Source organism: Condylura cristata, unplaced genomic scaffold (assembly GCF_000260355.1).
Source record: "Condylura cristata isolate star-nosed mole 26May11 unplaced genomic scaffold, ConCri1.0 scaffold00007, whole genome shotgun sequence".
NCBI classification, from domain to species: domain Eukaryota; kingdom Metazoa; phylum Chordata; class Mammalia; order Eulipotyphla; family Talpidae; genus Condylura; species Condylura cristata.
The window spans coordinates 32131121-32149286 of record NW_004567108.1 but is presented as its reverse complement, the minus strand read 5'-3'; the positions used below and the strand labels follow the sequence as shown (position 1 = coordinate 32149286).

Here is an 18166-nt window from a genome sequence, read left to right as displayed (position 1 = left end):
TTGAACAGCCTTTTAACTTTTTCTGGATAGCTAAGACATCTGAATTTAGCCAGTGATATTTTATTTTTAATTAAAAAGTAGCTTAAGCTGCTTTGAATGTGTATTTGGTAGATTTAATCACTTGCTGCCTTATATTGTTTAATGGTCTCTAATTTTGCAGTGTTGGGGGTTTAACAAGCACTTAGGATTTAAAACACAAGAACAAATTCTCATAGACTCCCTGGTGAGAAGATTTTAATCTGAGGTGCAGTTCCTAAGAACTGACGATTTGGGGTAAATTTTCAACATGGGACATGGGGAATTGAGGACACTGATCGTTCACTAATACAGAAAGTCTTGCTGCAGATTTATCCTTATGATTATTGCAGGCCTTAAAAAACACTCCTTTATTAGAGTTCTATTTGGTTTGGAACTCAGAGGTTGAAGGAGGTTCTTGGCAGTGATCTGTACTAGACTAAAATGCAGAAGGAGATGCATTTATTCACGGTGGTGAAGTGGGGGGGGAGGTGGGGTGTCAGAAAATGTCTGTCTTGATTTTGCTTTGCAGCGGCCTTACCCAGCAGACCTTCTCAATTCAAAGACATGTGGAAGCTGCAGGTAGAGGAAATAGGACACTATTTCTTCAATACTGTACTTTCATATAATTAGTATTCACCATAAGCAGTTAATCACCAGAGAAGAGCTCCCAGAGACAAAACAAGTTGTTTAGCTTGTCAGCATTAGGGAATCGGAGGTGTTGAAACATGACTGCTTCTAGCTGGAAGTGGGTCTTGCCCAGGCCGGCTATGAGCTCATAGCGTGCTTTGCTCTTGTGTGCCAACAGCTCCCCCTACAGTACAGCACAGAAATTGTTCTTGCAAGTCCAGGGATATTTTCCTATTTGTGTGCTTCCTAAGATCTTTTTTCATGATGGTTTTCTGTTTCTTAAAAAAAAAAATAAAAACTAGCATTCATGGGTGCTATTGATACACTTATAGTATCCCTTAAAAGTTATAGTTAATTTATAGCTAGTAAAGGAAAACCAAAGCATGTCATTAGTTCATGGAAGCGTTCCTGTTCTCCTCTCCCCAGGTTCTATGATGTATAGAATGAATAGTAGGAATTGTTAATTCCATAATTAATTTGATGTTTGCTAAGGTACACGAAAATATCAAATTGAAATTTTGCAAAACATACTGAATATTTTCTTGTAGCAAAACGTGAAAAATGTTTCTTCTTTTTAGCATATTCTATTAACTAATAATTCTTTTTTCTACCTAGCTTAACCTAATGGGTGTTCTAAAAATATATCACCCTGGAGTTACATTTTTTTATATGGCCCTCTCAATCCTTTACTTTTTCCCAGACAGATAATTATTTTGGTCCTTTATCTGTTTGTTAAACAAATGTCTGTCAGTGTGGTGAACAGATTCCTAATTCTTTTTCTTATTCCAGGTCCAGATTTTTCTTTGTCTCATTCTAAGAGATTTCGACCTAGAAAGAGGGTGACTATAAAATTTCTTGCCCAGGGGTCTTTTTTTTTTTCTTGGTTGCTTCAAAAATAGTTCATTTAGCCTTGTTTTTGACAGATATTTAGAATTCCTTCTAAATTGAATCTTACTAAAAATTAGTTTCCCTGTTTTGCTCTGTATTTTCTTCCTATATCTCTTTGAAGGAAAAAGCAAGTCGTAAGTAGTTCCCATTTCAATTGACATTATCTATTATTTCATCAACTGACTTAGATTGCCAAAATCTTTATTTAGTGGGCTATGATTTCCCCTTATTCTCTGTATTGTTCACTGCCCAAGAGGCTAACTGCTGCCTAAGACTAAGATACCATGCCACTTGATCTTGTCACTCCCGTGTCTTATATTACAACACAACACGTCCCATCGTATCATATATCAGGTCTCAAGTTGCCCTACAACAGAATTATTTGTGTATATGTCCACTATAAGTGGTAAACTAGAAAGGAGAACTTTAACGTAAGAAGAGAAAGGAAGGAAATAATATCGAGTGCCTACAACTTACAAAGTGATAAACATGGTTTTGTGTGTGTGTGTTTGTGTGCACTAGTGGTAGTAGTACATCTGTCTTATATATTATTTATCTCACTCCCTTTGATATTCACAGTATCAGCCATGGCAAAGCATCAACACGAATTTATTGAACGACACAATAATGAAGCATTTCTAACCTTTTTTTGAAAATGTAGTCCAAAGGGGGAAAAATATTTGAGGGTGTCTTACTTGAAATGCCTTATTTTTTTTTTTTAAGATTCATTTATGTATGCTTACAGAACTGGGGTACAGGCCAGAGGTGTGGTGGGTGAGACAGAGTGGGGAACAGAACAGGCAGATCTACGAAGTACACTGCTGAGGGGAGCAGCAGGGCGGGTCAGGAGAGGTCTGCGGAGCCACATGGGTCACCTCCCTGGCGGCAGGGTGGGGGTGGGGATCGAATTCATGCTGCAGTAGTTTCCGGATAGCTTCATAATGCAGAGCACACCAGAGAGAGAGTGCCTTATGAGTTTTAAGGAAGGAAGCAACACTATTGTCTCTAAGAGACTTGGTCCAAAACTTTACTGTTAGTCCGATGCTTGTCAGAGACAGCAGGAATATTTTGACAAAGCAAGTGTGACATCCTAAGGCCTTAAAGGTGGGCATCCCAACTAGCTTTGCAGGAGCCCTCCTTCTACCGACACCTTTGCAACATTTGATCCTCGAAGACAATGATCACACTGAGACAACATTTCACTTTGATTCCTTCTCATTTCCACGACTTGGTTTTCCCGGAGCTTAGTTTCCTAAAAGTAACATGGATTTAAGTGAAGAAATGAGTCCTTCCCAAAGTGCTTTCTCCCCCAAACTACTTTTGCCCCTTTAGCTTTGGTTGAGGTGGTAGTTAACATCCAGGTGGTAGTTTTCTACGTAGTAGGGTAAAGGGCAATTGCACGTCTATCAATTAATAATAAATAGTAAAATAATAATAAATATTCAAATGGTGCTTTATCATTTATGAAGTCCACTCTCAGACAGCACAGACATCTTCAAGAGTGCGTGCTCACCTCACCCTCACTAACTTTGAAGTGCCCTGTATTGAAGAATTATTTGTATCAGGCCAGATGTTTGCACCCACTTCCCATAATTCCATCATTTAAAAAAAAATTTTCCATCACCCTTTTTGCAGGTTTGGTCAAAGATAATAGGAAATGTTAGAAGTGGGGGAAAAAAAACAAAAAACAAAACCCAGTGATAATGCTTAGTAACTTGTGGCTTCACTAGAGTCCTAAGCTTCATATTTTCCCTTTTTAATACAATTAGAGACTTCTATATTTATTTCAGCCTCAATTCTGATTTTTGTTTTCCTTATCTCTTTTCATTGTTCTCAACCTCTCTTGAAAAAAATAGACCAAGTTATTCTTCGCATTTTCAAAATATTTAATTCTTTGTTTGACATATGGCTTCTTCTTGGAAACTCTTTTGGCATATTTCTTTAATTAGTCAGAAGGGCCACTTTTCAGTAGGGGAAGGAACATTTTTCATGCAGCAAATGAATGTCTGTTCCATCTGGAGATTCATTCTATAATTGGTTGAAGGAGTAAGAGTATAGAATTAAAAATATAACCATATAGTTCATGTAGAAGATTTGTCCATTTGTTATACATCTTAAGGATGCTCATGGATAAATAGGGTGAATGAAGTAGCCAAAGAATAATTGCTTTTCAAAGGCAGCATGAATTGAACCAAGATAAAGTCTGGCGCAAAGAAAGAATGATGGAAAGCTTGAAGTTAGGATAGTGTATAAATCATCAAGAAGGAGGAAGAAGGGGCTTGTCCATGTTCTTGAACAAGAGGAAATTTTTGGCATGCAGAGTGGAGAATAATAGGTATGAAGGGGATTGGTGGAAATTGGAGGGGGAAAAAGTAAAAATCCATAACACTGTCCAACATCTTCCAAGAAGTAACAGGTTGGCTTTTTGGAAGATGGAAAAGCACTGGAGAAAGTGACAAGCTGTGGGGCTGGAGAGAGCACAGCATACTTGGGGGCAGGGAGTGAGTCCTTTGGAAGAGGGCTTTCCTTAAGATAAGTTGGGGAAATAATGATTGAAAATATATGTTGAGATGAAGTTATGGAAGAGATCATGTCTGCAAGGAGTTGGAGTATATAAAGAGAAGAAAGTACAAAGAATAGAAAATTAAGGAAATAAGTCTGTCCCCCCCCCTTTCTTTTCTTTTCTTTCTTTTTTTTTGTCATTGTTTTTGTAATGAGAGAAAATGAACTAGAAAGAATTTATTTTAGGGAAAAATTATCTTGCCAGTACAATGAAGAATTAAGGTGGCTTGCTGATCAGTAGAAAAATAAGGTAAACAGTACAGTGAAGAGTTAAGGAGGATTCAAGAAGTACTTAAAGACTGAAGGAAAGATGATCTAGTTAATTGTTACAAAGAGCAGAAAATAGAAAATGATTTGACAGATAATTTAATTTATAGTTTTATTTGATTATAGGAAATCATTGAGAAAGTTTGCTTGTTTCTTATATTTATATAAACTGCTGGTTAAGTTTAGCCAGAGTCACATTAATGAAATGGAAGTTGAATTTCAGTAGAATAAAAAAAAAATTTCTGGAGGTTGGAATGGAATTTGAAGAACAAACAGGGAAAGTTATTTAAAAATAATGAAAAATTATTTAGCTAATACAAATATATACAAGCTGAAAGTCCAAATGATAGTAGAAATTTAATAAATATTATTTGTTGAGCTAAGTAAGTCTGTAACATTATGGGGAATTAGGTTAGAGCTAGGATGCTGCATTAGAACACATGATGAGTATAAAATGAAGCCCTGATTTTTAAATGTCTTTAAAAAAAAAAAAGCAGACCTGAAGAAAAATTAAACAAAACTACAGGGATAGCTAATTAGGTATAAGGTATATCCTAACTGGTGTTAACACAAAATACCACATCACAAAAACAACAGTTCGTAAGTGGATTCTGAGGTTAAAAAAGAGGGCATTACCTCCCTGGTGGTGCAGTGGGTTAAAACACAGCACTGGGAAGCTAAGAGCCACTTCAGCATGATTTCAATCCCTGCCAGCCCCAGAGGTGACCCACGTGGCTTGGCAGACCTCTCCTGACCCGCCCACTGCTCCCCTCAGCAGTGTACTTGTCAGTCAGCCTGCTCTGCTCCCCACTCTTCATCTGGTGAGTCCTATTGCCACCCCTGCACCTCTAGTCTGTACCCCAGTTCTGTATGAATAAATGGATCAATCTTTAAAAAAAAACAGGAAATTAATATAAAAAACAAAAGGGCATTAAAGATACATAAATTCATTTCCCTCTTGCAGGAAACCTTACTGTAGATTTCCTTGACTGTGGAGTGTTACATTACTTTGCTTACTCTTGGTTGAATGTGCCCTATTTGATACACACATAAATGCCTACTGTGTGTACAGCAGTAAAACAGTCTTATATGCAACAGAAAAAAAACAGCATCCTACTTGAAATTATAAACATTTATTGCTTTTCTCCTTCTTGAAATTGTCAAAGTGGAGTTCTTTAAGTCCATGTGTAGGAGATGTGCTAAGTGGAGACTACATTTTCCATGGGAAGGCGACTAAGTTGGATAACTAGTTGAGATGCAAAATAATGTGTCAGAGCTCTAGGTTCTGGGAGCATGGAGGTGTAAAGAAAGCCAAGAGTCCAGAATGTTGAATCCTGGAACGCCAACCTAAGAGCTGAAGTCAACATTTCAGAATACTTTGAATAAGATTGAAGGTGGGGTGACCTGAAGGTGGGGTGACCAGCAGACCCAACGTTAGAGGTAGTTTTCTAGTGGTATGGTCCTCAAGGTTCTTGATGAGTAGTGGTATCTCACGGCTGGTGTCTTGGGAATTCTTTGGATCCGATATGGCTACCCGTGTAATGGTTTTTGGTTAAGAGACTTGTAAGGAACTTCTACTTCCTAGTAGAATCTAATACTCCTACTAGGTTAAATGTTTAAGTGAGAGCTTATAGCAGCATTTGTATTATTGTAAGTTTGTTAACATGTGTGGCCAGTTTAAGGTGACTCTGACTTTTTCCTCTTTGTGCCATATTTCTCAAAAAAATAGATTGTAGCATATATACACTTTCTCATGTAATTAAAAACATCTCATTTATTTTTGTCCTTAAAATTAGACAATATATAGCATATTAAACGTTTGGGTTGATAAATTTGAAAATATATTATTATTAAGCAGGGGTTTTATGAACCATTTTTTGGGCTAGGTATCCTTAGCTGAAAATAGGTATCCTTAGCTGAAAATAGTGGAAACTGAGCATTATAAGCAGAAAAATAACTTATTGGAATGATAAATAAGAGGGTTAACTGAAGGCATACAATGATGAGATGAAGGAATAGCTACTTTCTTTGGTTTCACGGTGTAGAACATGGCTTTCCTTCATTCTTGTTTTAGAATTTTTCTCCCAAAATGGAGGTATGGTTCGGTACTGAAACATCAAGTATGCTATGGGTTTTTATATGAGCGTTTCCAAATAAAAATGTAAAACTTTGAACCAATTGTTAAATTATTGTTCTGTCTTTATTCTTACTAATAGTGTTAATTGCTCTAGTAATGGTATTGATTGTTCATTTATTTAATCATCAGAGAATATTTATGTACCAGGCATAAAGATGTTTCCAAAATGCAAAGATAAGTAAAGGGAATCAGAGATGGATGATTCCCTCAAGGAATTTTTTTTTTATTCCTAGTCTAGTGAAGTCAAACCTGGCCTGAAATTCATTGTCACAAGTAGAAGATGTTAAGGGACATAATGGAGGTTTAAAAAAATTCCAACAGGTAGAGAAATATCATGGTGCTTGCCAGGCTGGGGGGGTCTGGGGGAGATGAGAAATGGGGAGATGTTAATCACAGAGTACACATTTTCAGTTACAAGCTGACTGAGTTCTGAGGATCTTAAGTTCAGCGTGGAAACCATAGTTAGTTGAAAGTTATTAAGAGAGATTTTTCAATGTTCACACACACAAAGTAATTTTGTAAGGCAATAGAGTCCTTAACTAACCTTATTGTGGTAATCATTTCCCAAGATACAATATATATCAAATCATCATATTGTACAACTCAAGTTTATACACTATATTAATTATTTCACAATAAAGCAGGGTAAGGGGAGCAGGAATTGCATTCAGGGCTCAAAGGACTGAGATTATTTTGAACTGGGGTCTTCAAAAGAGGGCCTGTCTAGACTTGGAACTTGTCCATGCAATGAATGAGGAATGGACAGGCTAAAGGAAAGGTGAAATTCTCTAGGCCTCTGGCTAGGCAGTTAGAGGAGACTACTGATGGAACATTAATACAGCTAATATGCTGTATCACTGCAGTTTGTAGGGAGTTCCTGGGTACAGAGACATAGAGGTAGTGGTATAAGTGCAGACAACCTGGAGTAAGAGGCCCTTGATTCTTATTCCTAACTCTGCTACTTGCTAACTTATGGTCTTGGGGAAGTTACTGAACATTTTCTTTTCTTTCTTCATCATCTGAAAAACTGGTAGAATAATGATACTTACTTCATAGAAATTTGAGGTATGTGAGGGGATATGTAAAAATGGGCTTAGCATATCATACTTCTCAATAATGCCATTAGTATCTTGATCCTCATAATAACATGTAAGATAACAGCTGTTATTATAGTGTCCTCATGCACATACATACAACTCAAATGCTCAGAGGAATTAGCTTGTTTATTCAAGGGTATATGAAACTAGGCCGTTGAGATTCAAACTGTATCAAGCATTATTCCCCCTGCATGATACAATCATCAAAATTTAAGAGACACGAGTTCAAATAATTAATTGGCATTACATATATGTAAAAAGAAGTTGCTGTAATCTTTATGTTTGGAATCTTCATTCAGATTTCCTGTGATACACTATGTTAAAAAATGTGTGCAGGTATAAATAAATATTATAGAACTAGTCAGCATATTGGCTGATATGAATGTACATGAACAATTAACACTCATTTCATATCACAATGTAATTTTCTCACTGAAGCAAAAATGAATTTTCGCCTTTGGTGGAGCATCATCTCTGCTTTACTGTGGAGTATGACATGAATTTTTATATCTTTCAAAGCTCTCTTGAAGACAGTATATTGAATAATGGCATATTTCATTGTGAAAAATTCACTCTTTCATTTTCATTTCTAGTGATCATGTTCAGAACATTGTCCCTAAACTTACTCTAAATAATTTATACTCTCTCATCTTCAGTTTAGGAATTACGAAGTTTCAGGGAAACCATGTGCAATAGGATAAAGGTGACTTCGGCGAGTTTGCACTAGAGTTAGGTAGTGCTAGTGAAATATCTCATGCTGTTATTTGATTCATGAAAACTAATAGCCCTGAGAAATTTAATTTAGAAAGCTGCACATTTTGAGTAATATATGGATTACTTGACATGTAGGTTATTATTCAATTGAGAGATTTTATATGAAAATGTTAAATTAAATGCTACTGGCAGTTGCTAAAGATTGTACTTTTTAATTATTCTATTTTTCATCCAATGTCTCTTTCTCTCTTGTCATTGACATTTTTGGTTGCCAACAGAATATTGCTTTAGTTCAATTGTGTATTATTATTCTAGGTAGTAGAGACACATAGTAGGCACTTAGTATACTAATGCTTGTTAAATCAATAGCTATGATTTACTGTGCTTACTTTGCAGGTTGCTGCTAAAATTATTTTCGTTTCTACCTCAGTATTTCAAGTATGTGAGGGATTTTTCTGAGCTTTCCAGCCTCAATGTGATTAATGAGATTTCTAAGCATGTTAAAATTGATGCTATCGAATACCTTGGGTCTGAAACTAGAGTGTTGTTGATTGAGTGTGCTTCTGTCTCCTCTGACTGAGGCCAAATAGAATAAAATAGACCATCTTGACACGGTTTAAACTTTCTGATTGAAGAGACAAACTGAACAAGAAGGCACGTAATAATGTCTCTTCACCACTTGTTTATCTCTTCACCACTTGTTTATGCCCACATTTTGCTTTGAAGTTAAAGGGTTGAGCCTTCAGTTTTCATAAATAGATACATACAAAGTTATGAAATTCAAGTGTCCTCCTTATCTAAGGTGTTTTTATTGATGTGGTTTTCTCTTTGTTTGATTAAGTTCAATGATTTCAGTGGATTTTCTGAAGACTCCATTTTGTTTTTGAAATACTAAGTATCACAGTCATTTAAAAATATTTTTTCAATGACAACAGTATGTAGGACAGTTTTGACAATATTGCTGATATTTTGTTTCGCAAAACAAACGGATATGTCTTTACTCATGAAGGTATGAGATACGAATAAGCAAATCAAGGATGAAGGGATAGGCAAAAGATGTCATATCATATATCATTAAATTATTCTTCTTGTGTTTATATGTAAGAGACAGAGCTATTAATCAGATCTTCTGTTGTGTAAATAGTCAACGGGGACTGGAGAGATTGACACTCTATCAAGTAGCCTGCTTACAAGCTCTCATTTAACCAGCAGTCATATGTGTTTTTGTTCAGTAAATGCATCAGAGAAAGCAGTTACATCCATTTACTTGGAATAATACCCTGTTCTCTAAGTGGCAAGAATGCTACTTAGTTAGCATTCTTACAAATATAATGCATCTTTTTTATGTTTTGGAGTTATTTTTAACTCCTTGTATTGTCTGTTATTCTAAGTTGATCAGGTAACTTTTTAAGTTCTGTATTTTGAGATGCTATTTTTTTCTTTAAATTTGGTGTTGACTGAAAATGTATATAGCATATATCCTTAATTCTAGCATCAAATACGGTGAAAATATTCTATACCATTTGTCCTGGGTCTCTCTACTTTGTTGCTAGGCTGCTGATTATTGCATCTGTACAAATGTTTCCAGCAGAGTATTCAGGTTTTTGACAGTGGTAATATCTAAACCATTTGCTTCATTTTTGGATCCTTGACGAAAGTATTCTAAGGAATAAAAATCATTACTGATTACCAGATATTAAACCCGCCATTCTTCTCTTGGGGTGGAAAACCTTTTGCTGTCTAAGAGAAAGTTAAGAAAGGAAATCTTACATTTATTCAGTAGATTTAGGAACTGTTTGCAATGTGTGAAAAATTCTTGGGGCTACAGTGGTGCAAGAACTAGTGTTAGTACGGACACTGCCTCCCCACCCCTCAGCCCTGCTCCTTGGAGGCAGCATGGAATAGTATGAAGAGCACTGAAGTGAGGCCTGAGACCTGAATTCCAGCCTCAGTGCTGATGTGAACAAACTGCCTAATTTTGTTAGATACATTTTCCAAGACCTTGGTTACCTTATTTATGAAATTAGTAATGATACCTGCTTTAATATATTGTCCTATGACTTAATTTCTTCTAACTTTGACATCAAAAATTATTTTAAAAGCATGTTATCTTTTTATAATTTGATTATTTTTTTCATTTACTGTTTGACACTGGAGTGCTAAAACTCTACTCTCTTCTCCCAACACACAGACACACACACATACACCAGGCATGGTCACGTGTGTGTGCAAGTGAGCATGTACATGCATCTTAAAGATGTGTAGAGCTTATTTTAAGTGCAAAGTTTGGCCCTACTCTGTAAATGTGTTCAGAAAACAATATAACACAGATACTGAAGGCAACTTGTTTTTAACTTGTAGCTAAACATGACATTCAAATGTTAATTGGATGAATAAATCTTGTTCATTTTACAGACATGAAAATGTCAATGGAATAAAACTATTTATCACAAGATAATAGTCTCCTGCCGCCAGATAAATGCCAAGATGAAGATACTTATTGAAAATGTATCAAAATATTCTATTGCTATTTATTGAAAATAAAGGTTGAGGAAAAGTTCAACTGTTCAGGTCAAACAGGAGAAATACTCTGCTTATGTATTAGTCTATTATATCAAAACACAATGTGCATATTATAAAGCAAGGGAAAATTGTAAGAAATAACAATCAAGAAATGAATCTTTTAGCTTTACATATGAGAATTACTGGAATGTACCATGGGAGCCAGGAAAAGATCACTTATTATAAGCCTGACACAGTCCTGGGCGTGTTCACTGATGTAAACCTCAGGAGAACAAGATTTGCAAAGGATTATTATCTGCATTTTACAAGGAAAGTTAAAAGAAAAATATCTTGTAGTTAAGTGGAGTGTGACAACATTAAGTCCAAGGTTCTCCTGGACTCCAAATCTACTAATCTTTCTCTGCACCCCACCCCTACTTTATACTATCTTAGTGAGTACAGTAACTTTTACTTTTGACTGGTGTGTGTGAACAGATTATCCCCCCAAGTATTGTTGAGTTGATGATCAATTTTTTTTGGATTTAGAGAATTAATATACTGACAAGTCTTCTTCAGGTGATACTGTTGACTTTCCTGAGGAAAAGAGCACACTCACACACACGAGGATTTGGTAGCTCTAAATAGGCCACATGGCACTAAATTCTAGCAGAAAGATTGCCTTTCCAGCTTAGTGTGGTTTGGAAGTCAGTAGTTAATGCCCGCGTCCCCTTTTCTTCCTTTAATATCTGTTTCTTTTCCTGTGCCACAGTGATCTTGGTATAACTAAACTACTTAGGTGATTCTAAACATAGGTGAATAATTGAAGTTTTTTAAAACAAAGAAATAAATTAGTGTTCACTACATCTTTTGCTAACTTCTATATGCCAAATCCTTTTCCTGTCCTCCCACCCCTAACTATCCCTTTTTTCCACCTGCCAAAAACAGTGGGTGTTATGAATCCTCTGGATTTTCACCTAATTGCCTTTTTCCTTTGGCATCAACCGCTTTCTACCTAGCACTTTGGTGGTTCATGTACTGTTGATATACTTACTGTCATTTCCCTGATAGCTAGTAGGTCCTTATTTGAAGAAATTGTGTGTTTTCCTTCTCTCTTCTCCCTGGTATCCAACAGTGATTTGAACATTACAGGTACTCAGTCAATGAGAGAGTGACAGACACAAGTGGCTCCTAATTTTAAGGGTTAGAGGAAGTATTACAACTTCAGAGGTGTCCATACTACACCTTGTGAATACGGAATTGTCTACCTGATCCTTTCTCTATGCTTGTCTCTATCAATCTCTCTAACACACATTTGGATTTTACTTATTCTATAAAATTTCTTGAGGCAACAAATGAGCAGATAATTTAACTACTAGGTGGTTATAAAGGAGAGACACTGAATATTTTAAATTTCCCCCAGATGAAAAATGGTAATGCATATGTGTATATTGTATACATATATTTAGCTTGACTACAAGATAATTTTCTTCTTGTTTGACCTGTAAAGTAAAGATAGTAATCCTTTGCAAATTTTGTTCCCCTGAGGTTTACATCACTGAACACACCCAGGACTGTGTCGGGCTTATAAACTATTTCTTCCTGGATCCCTTTGTGCATTCCTGGATCCCATTGTACATTACATATGTAATTCTCACATGTAAAGCTAAATATATACATGTATACATATATGTATATGTGTGTGTAGAGAGAGAGACAAAACACTTTTCCATATGTAAACAGTGAGGATTTTGTAAAAAAAAAATCATATTTTTCTAGCCATTCTAGATAGACATTGAGCATCTTTTTTACATAGGAAACTGACAATCTTACCCTGCACTTTCAGACGGAAGACCTTTACCGCTGAAGGCCATTTGGGAAGGAGTCCATGAGAGCTATAAGTCACGGCTTCTGCAGGGGCCGTGGGACACCATCACCCAACAGGTCAGAGAGTCTCTCCTTTTTATGATATGCAGTAATCTCCCTCTGCTCATCTTCTTTCTAGTTTTCTCTTTCCTATTCTTTTTCTTCTTTCAGTCTTTTACATCCATGCAAATATATTTCAACTCCAACATAATTTTTTTAAAGGCTTCTTTTTTTTAATGCATACAAGAACTGGGGTACAGGCCAGAGGAGATTGGGGGGAAGTTGGTGTGAGAAGATTCACCAGAGACAGAGTGGGAAGCAGAATAGGCAAATTGACTGAAATACACTTCTGAGGGCAACAGTGGGAGAGACAGGAGAGGCGTTCTGCACCATATGGGTCAGCTCCCTGGCTGGGAATCAAACTCTTGCTGCAGTGGCTGCAAATAGCTTCATAGTGCAGTGCTTTAACCAGTCATGCCACCATGGGAGGCCCAACATAAAACTCCTAAAACTCATAAAAGAGGAAAGTGGGGTAGAAAAAAATGAAAAAAATGGAATGGAAAAAAACAGGGTTGGGGAGAGTACAGTGGGCTATGGGGAAGATTGTGGGTTCTTCAGAGCTTGGAGAGCTATGGTGGTCACCACTGAGGGAAGAAATCCTATAATATGTAAAATTAATTAATAGGTTGTAAAATAATAGTACTCTACTAAAAACAAAAAAATAAATCCCCCTCCTAGACCCAGATTTGGTGTAGCCTGTGTTATTCTCATAGCACCCTGTAATTAATTTCCTTCGTAGTATTTATCACAATTTTTTTTAAAGATTTATTTATTTATGCATACAGAACTGGGGTACAGGCCAGAGATGCGGAGGGTGAGAGGCTTCACCAGAGACAGAGTGGGGAGCAGAACAGGCAGATAGGCGAAGCACACTGCTGAGGGGAGCAGCGGGCGGGTCAGGAGAGGTCTGCCGCACCATGTGGTCACCTCCGGGGCAGGCGGGAGTCGAACTCATGCGGAAGCGGTTTTAGATTCTCAGTGCTGTGCTTTAACCCGCTGCGCCACCAGGGAGGGCCCATTTATCACAATTTTTAATTCTATGTTTGGAAGGTTTTATTTCTAATTAAACCTTGTCTTTCCTCTACATGTTGTGCTCCTAGGTGTTCAAATCATGTTTCATTGTACATTCAGTACCAGTACAGATCACAATGTAGGTGCTCAATAAAAATAATTCTATTCTCAGTGAATGGGAAGGGAAATTATTTGACAGAATGTTTCATAGAAGTAGAAACATACTCACTAAGAAATAGATAACTGTGTTATCTATTTGTAACTTGAGTTACCTGCCATGTTTCAGTTTCCTCACAGGTATATTTGGGAAGAAATTAACTTGATTAAAAGTAGGTTTGCAATAATTTTTTTTTTTAAGATTTATTTATTTATTCTTTCAGAACTGGGGTAAAGGCCAGAAGTGCAGGGGCAGTGAGAGGCTTCATCAGAGACAGAGTGGGGAGCAGAACAGGCAGATCGACGAAGTACACTGCTGAGGGGAGCAGCGGGTGGGTCAGGACAGGTCTGCCGCCATGTGGGTCACCTCAGGGGTGGGGATTGAACTCGAACTGAGGCAGATGCAGGCAGCTTGCAGTGCTGTGTCCTAACCCATTGCGCTACTAGGGAGGGCCCCAGTTTGCAATAAAAATTTTTAAAAAGTAGAGAAAATAGAGTTGCAAAAGTAGAGAAATTATATCCGTCAATCACGTAAGTCATTATTGCTGCCGTGCTAAAATCAGCAGTTAATTATTGTAGAAATTTAAAACTACTCATCTCTTTGCAACCAATCATGGTCTTCTTAAAATAATTTTTACTTGTATCAGAAATTTTACTTTTCCCAGCTTCTGTTAAACTTAATCAAAACCCCCTTTAAATACTGACTTTATCAACCATTTGAATTTTTATATCCTCTTACATGTTCGATCTGAATAATGACAGTTTACCTTCTAATCAACATAAGAATCCTTAGCATAAGTAGTTCTTTAACAATGACTGCAAATGACCATTTCCTGGTTGTTGGTTTTTTTTTTAAGATTTATTTATTTGTGCATACAGAACTGTGGTACAGGCCAGAGGTACAGGACTGGTGAGAGAATTCACCAGAGACAGAGTGGGGAGCAGAACAGGCTGACTGACGAAGTACACTGCTGAGGGGAGCAGTGGGCGGATCAGAAGAGGGCTGCCTCGCCATGTGGGTCCCCTCCGGGGCAGGGATTGAACTCATGTTGAAGCGGCTTTAGCTTCTTAGTGCTGTGCTTTAACCTGCTGCACCACCAGGGAGGGCCCCATTTCCCGGCTTTTAATTGAGGACAAATTAAGGTTTAAGTGTATGTACCTTTCACACTGTCCCTCAAATTAATCCTTTCCTTTTTCTTCCCTGTCACGAGATCAAGTTTTCTGACCTCTCTTGGAACAATTAGTAGAGGCTTCTACCTCTGATTTTCTTCTCCTTTCCTACCATTACTCACATCTTTTTAACCACCCCTGTACTTAATCTACCTTTGGACAAATGTGCACTAGCCCTCTAAGTGTCTGTGGCATGTGTTCTGAATGCTTTGCCTGGGCTACAACAACTGTCTTTCCTACCTCCAACCTGCCCTTTCAAACTTCTCTTCTCCTCCACTCAATGTAGTTACAGTTACTGCCAAACATGGATGTTCATTTCCCCAAACCCATCTTGTACTGTTTGTTCCTGGAATTCTTTCCTTCTTTGTTCTGATAGCATATTTCCTACTTGTTCTCTATATGTGCCTTTCTCTGAAACTACCTCAGTCACAAATGTAGGCCCCTCTGAAATCCCAGTTCTAGGACTGGCTGGGGTATTTGCTGTGAAGAACTGTAATGAGACATAAGCAAAACAACCATAGATGTTTTTGGCAAGAGCATTTATTTTATGCAAAGTCTTTTAAATTAGATTAACCTTTAGGTATGTCAAGGTGAGTACTAATGAGAGTTTTAACTTCCAGTGTTATGTCAGTGACCACAGACTGTCCAAAAATGTCTACTGTGGTGTCACAGCACCTAGAGATCCAGAAATGTTTGATTGTAAGAATTGAGCAAGATGGCAACATAAGAGGAAGAGAGCTTCTAAGAGAATAGACATGCTTAACTCTAGTGTCCTTCCTCAGCTCAAGTATGTTTTGCATTAAGTCTCTGAGCCCAATTTTTATTCTTTCCTTTTTTATTCCTAGCAGCCCTATTAATCTCCTCACTGCAAACCTATCACTCATATCCTGGTGGCCTTATGTCATTTTGGGTTTTATTTCCACACATCTCTATTCTGCTTGTCACATATGAATACAATTTTTGCACCAGTTGTATTTTGTTAGTTTCATAATATGATATTGTATATCAACTTCTTTCCATTGATGGAGCTCCTGTGTCACAAAAACACCAAAATGAACCAAAATGTACATTGATCACTTTTATTGGAATTGACTACAGTTATAAGCATTTAAGTATCACATAACAGCCTATTAATGGAGCCTCTTTTTTCTGCCTATCTTACTATAGTAGTGAAGATCGAATCCCATCACAGTAAGCATAGTGCTTATTATTGACACCAAGTGTGAGTCCACTTACTAGGGAGGACATCTAATATAACCAAATTGCAATACAACAATAACTTTTAGGCATTTCTTCGGAACTTTTCTTACTGGAATTGATCTATGGAGTTACCACACTTTTGACTGCAAACTTTTTTAAACTTTGTAATCGCTCAGGTACATGTCCAGGCATTAGAGACCTACCAAGAAAAACTTACTTGTTGCCATCACACTACTTAGCAGTTGAAAGTCATAAGGAATATTTCCTTTGAAGGTCTAGGTTTTTCATCTGAATTTAGTTAATAGGTTGGCATTATATGCTCTTCTTTGCTTGAGGTCTTTTTTCTCCCCATATGGAGAAAAGTAAGGTATTCTCAGTGAGGTGAAGGGAGGGTAAGATAGAGCACTCAAGGAAAATGAGCTAGTAGAATATTGGTGGCACCAAGTAGCAGATACGTTTTGCAAATTATACTAAAGAACCATTAGCTTGCAGACTGAACATGATAATAATATCCTGTCCTCCAGAGTGGCTTAAAAACAAAAGCAGCCTTCACATAATATAAAATGTGTTTCACTTCATTTTCAGGCTTGATTGTGCTCATCCAGTTTGTTGCTCTTCATCTTTAGTAATCACACTTCTGTTCTCTCAGCATTTGTCTTGATGATAAGGACCTGTTCATGTCAGATATGAACCTTCTCTTTTGAAGACAAGCCACTCATGAATCTCATACATTTGATTATGGTGATTACTTACCTGCTCCTGTACATTATAGACTGCCTATTATCTGAACCTGCAGCCTAATAGAGAACTCCCGAAAGAAAGTTAACAGATGCCTATGTTAGAGCTGCCTAAATTGGCAGAGTGAATGTTACAATAATTACCAGTGGAAGGTGTCAGCTCTGTGTTTTGGTAGACTGCTGTGATCATGGCACAGGTGCAATAAAAAGGTATACCAGAAGGTGTATATGTTTATGTATGTGCATGTGTAGTGATTAGATAAATAATTTTCTTCTGCCTTTCTTTAAAAAATCTTTTTATTATGGAAAGTTATAAACATTTACAAAGTATATAATGTACTTATAAATTCACGGTCCACTTTGTATCTTGGTAAGTCACCCAATCTGGAATTTGGGGAAAGCAAATCCTAGATATCATTCTTGTTCATATTTATATATGCATTATTAAATGGTAGGGGCTCCACATGAATTTTTATAGGAACTTTATTCATAATAAGTCAAAATGGAAACAAACCAGATGTCCTCAGCAGATAGGTGGTTAAATTAATTATGGTATATCCTTGCCACAGAATACTACTAAGCAATAAAAGGGAGCCAGTTTGATACACTAAATAACCTGTATGAATCTGCAAAAATTGTTCTAAGTGCAGAAAGTATGTGGTAATATCTATCTAAGGAGGTATGAACCCCTAATCCTCTAAATCATAGAGTTATAAGCCAACATTCCTGCAATAAAAAAATAATGTAATCAAAAAAGCCAATCCCAAAGGATTGCACAAGGAATGATTCCATTTGTCTAATGTTTTTGAAATGGCAAAACTGAAGATTGGAGGAAGTATATGGGAGGGATGGAAGAAATGTGGTTATAAAGGCAAATGCTTTGTATCTGATGGTATCTATGTCGGTATGTTGGTTGTGACATTGTACTGTGGTTTTACAAGATTGAGTTGGGAGACTGGCTGAAAGGTATGAAGGATCTCTTTGTATCATTTATGACCAGTACCTGTAACTGTAGTTATTCCAAAATAAAACATTTAATTTAAAGAAGAATTCTTTAAAAACATAACCTCGGGCCCTCCCTGGTGGCACAGCACGTTAAAGCACAGCACTAAGAAGCTAAAGCCACTTCAACATGAGTTCGATCCCTGCCCCAGAGG

General features: G+C 36.9%; 1 protein-coding gene across 1 annotated transcript in view; it reads left to right on the top strand.

Moving 5' to 3' along the window:
* ATG10 (autophagy related 10) overlaps positions 1–18166 on the top strand; it is a 186485-nt gene that overhangs the window by 115933 nt on the left and 52386 nt on the right. The window contains exon 5 of the mRNA XM_004678431.2: positions 12656–12753. Coding sequence (XP_004678488.1) covers positions 12656–12753 — 98 coding nt within the window. The remainder of the gene's footprint in view (positions 1–12655; positions 12754–18166) is intronic.